The sequence below is a fragment of the Anser anser genome (genome assembly GCF_964211835.1).
Source record: "Anser anser genome assembly, chromosome: 2".
NCBI lineage: Eukaryota > Metazoa > Chordata > Aves > Anseriformes > Anatidae > Anser > Anser anser.
In genome coordinates this window covers 39,455,594-39,465,057 of record NC_139721.1, presented here as the reverse complement: position 1 = coordinate 39,465,057, position 9,464 = coordinate 39,455,594, and the positions used below count along the sequence as shown (strand labels likewise).

Genomic DNA, 9,464 nt, shown 5'->3' with positions numbered 1-9,464 from the left:
TGCAGATAAGTGCTGGCCTATTGATTTGCATGTTTCCCTGGCAAACTGGAAATCCCATGTGAATATGTTCTTTGTCTGTAGAAAATGCATTTTAAAAAACCTTTATGAATACAGCAATCTATGCTAAAAAGGAAAACATAAGTCACTAATATAAAATTATGCATGAAACCTAGAGGAAGTAGTGCATATATAAATACACATGTATACACGTATCTCTCTGTGTGCATGCGTGTATGTGTGAATGTGTGTGTTGCACAACCACATAGATTTTTAGTGCATAATTATAATTCCTCTAAAGTGTGTTCATTAATGAAAAGAAAATTCAGCCTCTGCATTCTTAAATGAGCTGAGCAAAAAAAACAGAAAATTGCCAAACTAAGTAACAAAGTAAGTTAATTATAAAGTGACTGTGGAATCCTAATCTTAAATTAAACCAACAACAGATAGCTGCAATGAAAAAGAGATGTTTAAGAGGAAAGCTTTGTACAACAGCCCACAGCAGAATGCAGGTTGCAAAACCTGAACACACAGGAATCCATGAGGGTCATTAACTGATATAATACTGACCAAAATGAATAGATACTCTATTAAGGTGTTAATAAATATTTTGGAAAGAGAATAGGTGTTTTAGGTGCTTGGGGTTGCTGACCTTTGCTGTGTTTATTAGCGGGACAATGATGCATTATTAACACACAGCAGCTGTACCTGAACTGCTGCCATGAACATAATAGCCTTTTATAGCCATCAGGGGAGTGAGATAGGAGGCCTTTATTAACCACTAGACATGATTAGCACATTATGTGAACTTTAGTAGGCAAATTATCTCTTATTGAAATATAATGTTGGTTATCACTAATTGTAAACATGATTTTAAAAACTTCTCAATGCAAAACTAAGAGTTTTACTACTTTTTAGAGTATTACTGGTTAGGCCAAAAAAAAAAAAAAAAGTTCTTTTCCTTTGTTCAATCTGCAAAAACACCGTGTCTCACGAAAACTGATTGTACTGTGATAAACCACGGAACTGAATGACTTCCACATCATCAGTATTATTGTTCAGAACTATAACAAAAGTAAACATATTTCCAACATAATTAAGGAAACTGCTAATGAAGAAAACGACTTGCCATATATTTTTCAATAAAGGTCTTTTAAGCAGATCTTAAAAAAACAGTTTGCCAATACATTTTCAAGAGTTGACTTGAAAAAATAACACCATGATTTACTTAAAAAAGCTTAATTTTGGTAAAGATTATCCCATTAGCCTTCAGAACTGAACACAGCACTGAGAGTCCATTATGAGCAGTCTTTTATGCCCTAGTAGAAAGTCATTAACATAAAATAAATCATTAGCTTTGATATTAAGCTTCTACTATCTGCAGGTTTCTATGACTAATGTTCACAATTGTGCCTGCCAAAAGATAAATTATACTTTTTTAAGGTTATCTTCTCTTTCCACTATCGTATCTCCTTTTACTGTTTATTGTTATTTCAGGTTGATGCAAACAATGATTGTTTAAGGAACAAATGTTTTCTCTTATTCATGAACACAAACCTATACACTTTTGGCAACTGTAACTAAAGTATGACTTTGAAGCCAGCTACTGGTAAAGCAGGGTAGAAATTATGAATTCCTAGAGTAAGTTCACTTTCTTCAAGGCAAGCAAAATATACAATGATGCTTAAATGCTACAAACACTAAGTAGCATTGAGACAAGAGGAATTTATATGTATACATAATCTTTTTAATTTTCTGACAGAAACTGTCTGAATAAATCTTTTGCTTCACGTTGCAGACATCATACTTCCCTTACTGACCTCACATTTCCTTAAGTACAGGCCATCACCTTCTGGTTTCAGAGTTCTGATTTCTTTTTGCATATCGAATAAGTAACTGAAGTTCACTGTAGGTTTGTTAATACTAAAAAATATATACCTGCTCCAGTAGCTTCTATTTATCCTGTAAGAGCTTATAATCATCAACAACAATAGCTGGAGACAAAAGTACTACCACAGCAGCTCAATTTCCATGCTTAGCCAGCAGTACCTTTGAAAAAGGCATTCGTGCCATTTTTGATTGGTAGAGAGAGGTTTAGCAGTCAAGAACGTGAATGCTAAAACATTCTGACATTTCCTCTAACCTGGATTTGTCAGATCCTCCTATAATTCAAGGATGTTTTGCAACTCAGAAAGCAGTGTGGTTCTTGGGAGGAAACCATACTACAAGGCTCTATAGCAAATCTAATAGCAGCCTAGAAATAAATACTAAATGAACAGTTCAGAAACAGTGTTAGCATATGTGCAATCGAAAGATAAGATATAAATATTAGTAGAGCCATGTGAAATTCAAATGCTAAAAATAAACTACTTACTGCAAACAGAAGAAGCAAAAGAAAACCACAGACATTACAAATGTCAGTTGCACCAAGATCTCTGCTGAAAACCAATTTTAACTTTGAAGACCCAAGTCAACAGCTAAACATTATATTCAATGCCCTGACTTATTAACCTAAAACTGATCGAAACTGATGAACATAAAATGCAGATATATTCCAGTGGAAGGAGAGATGAGATTTTCTTCTGTGCACATGCTGCTGTGGAAGTGCAATGTTTGATGCTGCTGCTAACACTGTGTAATCCATGCCTAACCATAGAATAATGAACTGTTGCTATTTTCCAACCAAATGCTGTAGGCAGAAATGTTATGACCAAGAAAATCTCATTCAGATTAATGTGAATTTCATGTCTTAAAGTATTTTGGAAACCCTGCCATAATTAACAGTCATTTAGCGCTCCTGTTACAAACCATGTTTTGGAGCAGTTTTTAACTCAGCACTTTTAATGAGAAATTACTCCTTGGGCAGAAAATCTGTACCTAGTTGTGTAACAAAACAACACAACATTTTAATTTGGTTAGGCTATATTTAAAATTAGTGTTTACAGCCTGTGCAGGGAGACATCCACAGAGCATGTGTCCACCTCAAAAAAATAAACAAAGCTGCCACTAATTGCCACTGCTGTCGGTTCCAGAAGCCAAGGTCTGAACTGATCAGGGACTAGCCTCTCACCATGAGAAGCGAAGCTTTCAGGTCACTCTTCAGCTATGCTGAGAGCAGTTAGAGGAAGCTTTTTGCTTCCACTGTCAAAGCTTTGTTACATCTGCCATCAATAGAGGATTTAAATATTCAAGAATTTTGATCTAAATCCTACCATGATTAGGATGTTTCTCTGCTTAGTATTAAATCGTGTTTTAAACATAGTCCATTTCCCAATGCCTCTGTGCATTGTAAGCAAGTTGCGAAAGTCCAGCAAAAATGGGAATCTGAGGGCAGAAGGCTGCTCAGTTCTTCCTCGTAAAGTGTGATTGTCCCTAACAGGCACTGAATTCAACAGGAGCTGAGAGTGCCCACTTCTCCCCAGTATCAATTCCTTACATCCCTACTATGAATGCAACTCCGGCTGCTCTTTGGTTTCATGCGAACACCAAGGGTACTGCATGCAATGAACAGTTTATCAAATTCAACATTCTTGAGAGTTTACAGTTTTCACTTATTTTTTTCAGTAGACCTCATGTAAGGCTGGTTGAGGATAGTGCACTAGAGATGAAATACATCTCTCCGGTAAGAGAATAAAACATAGTTTCTCTCAAGGTACTGATATTTGGCAGGGAAAAAAATAAAAAAATAAATAAAATAGAATGACTGAATGCTTTGGTTTATAAAACATCTTTGAGAAATATTTCTCAAAAGCACATACATAAATCATGTTCTATGTTCCACTAAATTTGTACCACTTCTTTTCTGAAACTCTGAAATTTGAAGAAGCACACCTGAGGCTTGCTTATAACTCTGAGACTACTTTCTAAGGTCTAGCAACACATGAAAGAAAAGTCCATTTCACTTCTTCCTATGTGGTATTTCTTGAAACTAACTAAAACACTTACAAATCAACAGTCAACTCTAATGTAACTGCTTGATCTTTTAAGAAGCACTAACAAATTTCAAGTATGATTCTAATGCAGTAGGGGACAAAGTAGTTATCCAAGGGAAAAAAGAAATTCCCAGCATACACAAATGGTAGTCTCTCAGATGAGCATAATCTGTCAAAACACTAACAGAACATCTCAGCTTCAGAGCTGTCCTTCAGAGTGCTGGCTCTCCAGAATTCTGTTTCTGAATCTCAGATAGAGTGGACAGTAGCAAGCCACTGGAAAAAATGTACACTTTGTAAACAGCCAGGGAACATTTTACAAAGGGCAGCCTCTATGATGGACTTAAGCTTACCCAATAAGTTATTCTAAATGCTGTATATAAATATATGCACTTTTGGTCTGCGGAGTTCTGATTGCTAGCAGGATTGTTCCTGCTTACAAAGTACTGCATCATATCTCCTTATCCATTTTTATTCAACGTCACTTTGTTTTTTTCATTTGAAAAAATTTTGCTTTCCTCTTTTTTTTTTTTCCCTCTGTATCCTTCTTTTTAAAAACAATGATAGCCTATCATTCTACCTCTGCTGTCTGGCTGTATTTTTCTACTGCACTGACAACTACCAGAGAACACAAGAAAGATGAGTTGTAGGCTCCTTTATTTTTGAACCAGGTAGCAAATCACCCAAGAATACAGTGCATAATTCTGCAAGGCTAACCATTGGGAGCAGTAAAGACCATTATTTTCTCCCTACTGTTGGCAGGGGTCAGCATCCCTGTCATTAACTGTGTCAAACTATAATTATGTAACTGCACTTTATGTGAGCAGATATCTGAAAACACTGTGAAGTTGCAAGTATGAAAATATACCAATCCTTCTTACAGTACTGATTGAAGCACTCTTTAGAGGGGTAACTTCAAAATGGAAAGCCATGAGAATGCTATTTATTGCCCTCTACATAAACATTAAAACTTACCATCAGACTTTTTCAACTGCCCTGAAATCTCTGACTGTACTCTACTATCGCATTAATGCATTCTGATTATCAAAGTTATTTCTTTTGTAACATGCAACTCGATTAAGGAACGCGAGGTTTCCTAAAATAAACTTCAACTGAACAGACTACTGTTATTAGCCTGCAAATGTCTGAAATGCAATTATGCTTCAGGTTTCAAGAGGCGAACAGTACAACCCCAACTCTAAATCTGTCTGTCCAGCACATGAGCTCCACTATGTTATTTCTAAGTCTGACCTATATACTGCAGCATACCGTCCATTCCGTCTGTTTGTATAAGAGATACCTCACACAGTTGTCATAACCAACATTGTTTGCATTGTTCTTTCACTTTTCTCTCTCCATGGGTACTATGAGAGAAACAAGGAAAAAGCCTGCAGAACAATATATGCACAGTATAATGAGCTTTCACAGCAGATAGAGAAATATTAGACTAAGATGCTTAGAGTGTTATTTTAGGTTTATAAAGTAAAGATCTAAGCAGTCTTCTGAAACAAAGCCTGCCAACTGAAAACTGTAAGATAAGATGTGACTGTTTGAATCTACGTTACTGCATTTTCCTTTGACTATAGAAAAAAAACGCACTGTCAATACCACCAGTACATGTGCCTGGGTACTCACTCATACAGTACAATCATTTGATCAGGAAAAAAAAACTGCCGTTAACAAAATAATTAGGAAACTTAAAAGTCTAAGTATTTGTGAAATACTTTCTCAAGAATCAGTAGCTCAAGCAGACTTAAAATGTAAGGAATCAAAGTCTGCTGTATTTGTCACAGAAGAAAACAACACCTAGGTGGGCAAACAAGCGCCAAGTCCAGCAGCAAGTGCCCAAAGCAAGTTTTTAGTAACTTCACAGGAAGCAAGAACCAGTCCTGGATGAGTTTTGCGGAATTTAGCCAAAGGTAAACAGCTAAGCAAGACCACCACTCCAGTCCCAAACACCGACCCATCCTACTGCTGCAACCATCCCCTTTGCCAGCAGAGATCAGCTGCAAAGAGTCACCCAAACTTAACTGGAGAGCAAATCCTGCAGGCCTCCCCGCAGGATCCCTGAATACACACTGCAGGAAGATGAGTGACAGAGTAATACTGTAACATGACTACATGTTTAGAACAAGTCAGATAAGTTTTCACAGCAATGTTAATCATGCTGGGTGAAGGGAGAGAACGAAGGGGGTGAAAAATGAAATGTTCGGTAAATGTACGCCTCCAAGGGGCCTAGCAAACCTCCTCTGTCCATTTAATATAATCAATGGTCAGTGGTGAAGACATCTGAAAAAGACATTCATCCTATCCTCAGTACCTTACACGAAACATTCCTGGTAAGTCTTCCAAGCATAAAACATATGTCTTATGACTGTGCACTTTTAAGCACATTATCAGTTCAGGCAAAGTGAAATAGAAGAGTTGCAACTTGTCTCCAGAATGAGTGTCTCATTTGCATTTAAAAAGAACAGTTTGCTCCCTCATACATGGCATGACTTAAAAGAAGCTTTAACCAGCCAGTGAAGAAATTCTGAAAACGACTTTCTAAATTAATTTATTCGATTTGCAGTGCAACCCACCAAAAATGATTTAAGGAACTTAATTGGAAAATGATTTAATATATTAAAGTAATTCCTGATTTTCCAAAGCATTTAACTTTTAAATTAAATCTGGCCCACTATCTCAAGAATGATGAGTGAAATGTGTATTCAAGTCATTACCTTCTTTTTGAAGCTTTAAATCACTGATAGGTTTAATAACGTTTGTCCACTTTCATTGCCAAATGGGTCTTCAGACACTTTGCTACTTAAGTCATTAATTCTAGCCCGAGCTTCTTACTCGGCAACACTTTGTGATTGCAACGTACAAAAACAGAGAAAATAATGGCAAGTCACAGATCAAAGGCAAGAGTAGCCTGACGATTACTCTGAGCACTTGCGAAAAAAAAATAATACCCACATGCACGCTTATATGCATCTGGACTCTTCCTGCTGCACAAAGTTCACTCCTTGCACAAACTTCCGACCTATAGGGCAGGTTAGGCAGGCAATGCAAAGCACACTTACTGAAAGCACTGCTAACGATCATACCTCTGGGATCCCTCCCGAAATATCCTTAGGCATCCACCACAAAGGGCCAGATTTATCCCTGAATTCTATCACTCCATTGAGTACATGTGAAATGCGGCCAGGATGAATTTGGTCCTTTCTGTTGTGATTGGTAGACGAGACCATGTGGGAAATCTCTCCTGAAAACTGAGAGGGTTTCACCCGGGCGCCGCAAGCCCCTGCGCTCCAACACGGCTACCTCCTATTTGGCTGCTTATCTCCGGAGCTCGGCAGCTGCCGGCAGGGCGAGGGGAGGCTCGGAACATCTCTCGCACACGTGAGCCCGTCCTCACAATGGGCGACAGCCGAAAGGGGCTGCCCGGCACCGGGGGCGCCTCGCCCCCCGCGCCCCCGCACCAGCCCCGGTCCGGTCCCGGTCCCGCAGCAGCGGGTTAGAAAGGCACAGCCTTTAGCCCCGTCCCAAGGGAAAAGTGCGTGACCGCAGCCCCCTGCCCCTAAGGGGTGTGCTGGAGGAGGGCTGCGGGCAGCTCGCCCTTCTGACGGTTTCCTCCGGCCGGCGTTCAGCCGTGTGCGCAGCCCGTGCCGTACCAGCGAAGCGCGGCTCGTGGATAAAGCCCCAGCTGGCTCAGGCCCCGGAGGCAGGAACAATGCTCCAGCTCCTCGGGAGCAAAAGTAACGCAAAGTGCTCCGGGCTGGCAGCACCCGGCCCGCTGTTCCCCGCGGTGCCCTCTCCCCAGCGCTGGGAGCCCCCAAACTTGGCTCTCGTCACCCATTAAATCTGCAGGGATTTTCATCAAGTTACGGAGAAACTGGCCGGGGACAAAGTGCGCCGAGCCGACTTGTCACCGTGTTTTAGCGCGCATCCAGGGAGCTGTGCACGGATAGATGCTGTACGCGCACGCCCGCGTGTCACGGACACACACACACACAGGCACCCCAGCGTGCTCCCGGCACCGTCAAGCACCACAGGGCAGAGAGTTTGCCCCCCACTCTGTGGAGACCGCGACCCCTTCCCATACTAACAGCAGCCGTGGAAACCCAAATCCTCCTCGTCCACGTTGTTTCTCAGAAAGGGACCGTGTTGTTGGAAAATGCCCCCCCCCACCCCCCCACCCCCTCCGCCCCCCGCTCCAGCCGCCCGCCCCCAGCCTCCTGCGGGCTTTTACTTGGGGGTGCCCGCACGGCGGCGGGGGGCCCCGCGGCGGCAGCTGCGCCCCCCGAAGCCCCCAGCTCGGCAAGTGCCGCTGCCCCCTGCTTCGCTCGAAACTTGGTGCGCGGCTCATGCATCGCGACAACAGCACAATCGACAGCACAGATAAAAAGAGAAGAAAAAAAAAAAAAAAAAAACGAAAAACACCTCGGACGACACAAAACGCGAGTCACCTTGTTGCAATAGTAGGGGTCCAGGCAGGGGGAAGGTCCCAAACAAGGCGTATCAGGAGCGGCTGCAGGCTGAGGAGGTGGTGAATAAAATCTTACGTCCATTTCACTAAAACATCAAGCAAACTCCTTTTCTTTTGGTGGTTAATGTTGGTGCAAAAAAAAAAAAAAGGGGGGGGGTGCGGGTGCGTGTATGTGTGTGTGTGTGAGGGGAGGGGGGGACACACAACAAGACCGAGAAGAATAAAAAAATAAATAAAAAAAGAGGTGCCTGACTTCAGTAGTCAAAGAAACACCTTCCCTGCCTCACATCCGTTTGTGGTTTGTAAAGAAAAAAAAAAAAAAAAAAAAACTCTTCCAAAAAAGCACCGGTCTGCAGATGTCTGCAAGAGAATCAACAAACCCTCCTTCTTCTACGGCAGGGCAGGTAACTTCGAGTACTTATTGTTTCCCCCACGCATCGGCACCGGGGCGCTAGCTCCGTGTGTGCCGCTCTTTATGGGAGTCTCGGAGTTGGTTCGCTTCTCCCTCCCTCCCTCCTGCTCGCTCGCTCGCTCCCTCTGTTCTTTTCCCGTTCTTTTTTTTTTTCTTTCTCTTTTTTTTATTTTTTTTTTTATTGTTGTTATTTATTTATTTGTTTCGTTTGCCGGCGGTGTGTTTCGGTTGCCCTCCGCCGTAAGGAGCGGGGACCGGGGGAGGCGGCGGCCGGGCCCCCCGTGCAGCCCCGTGGGGGGGGAATGGCCGCCCCGCGCCGCCCGGCTCTCTCCCTTCGCCTCGGCACGGCTCCGCTCGGCACGGCACGGCACGGCACGGCACGGCTCGGCGGGCGGCGGCGGCGGCGGAGTCGCTGCTCCGAGCGTGCTTCACACAAAGGGGCTGGCGAGGGAAGAGCCATTTGCGGCCGCCGGGGGACTGGGCTGGGAGCCGCGGAGAGGGGGCGCTGCCGCGCCCGACATCCCGCCGCCGTCCCCGCCTTCCCCGCCCGGCCCCCCGGCGCCGCCCGGCCCCCCGCCGGTTACTATGGCACCCCCTCCGCTCAGGCCGTGGCTGACCGGCTCGGCCCGAGCCCTGCGGCTGTGGGTCG

At 43.0% G+C, this 9,464-nt stretch overlaps 1 protein-coding gene across 7 annotated transcripts in view; it reads right to left on the bottom strand.

Moving 5' to 3' along the window:
* TOX (thymocyte selection associated high mobility group box) overlaps window positions 1-8,551 on the bottom strand; it is a 223,756-nt gene extending 215,205 nt beyond the window's left edge. For 2 of the 7 annotated variants that reach the window (XM_083827137.1, XM_083827142.1), the window contains exon 1: window positions 7,022-8,051. In XM_083827137.1, the coding sequence (XP_083683263.1) occupies window positions 7,022-7,165 (144 nt within the window). In that variant the 5' untranslated portion in view covers window positions 7,166-8,051. Of the gene's footprint in view, window positions 1-6,652; window positions 8,052-8,383 lie in introns of those variants that run through there. The other 5 variants (XM_083827138.1, XM_083827143.1, XM_083827139.1 and 2 more) reach the window with 5 other exon arrangements.
* Between the last annotated feature and the right edge of the window lie 913 nt (window positions 8,552-9,464).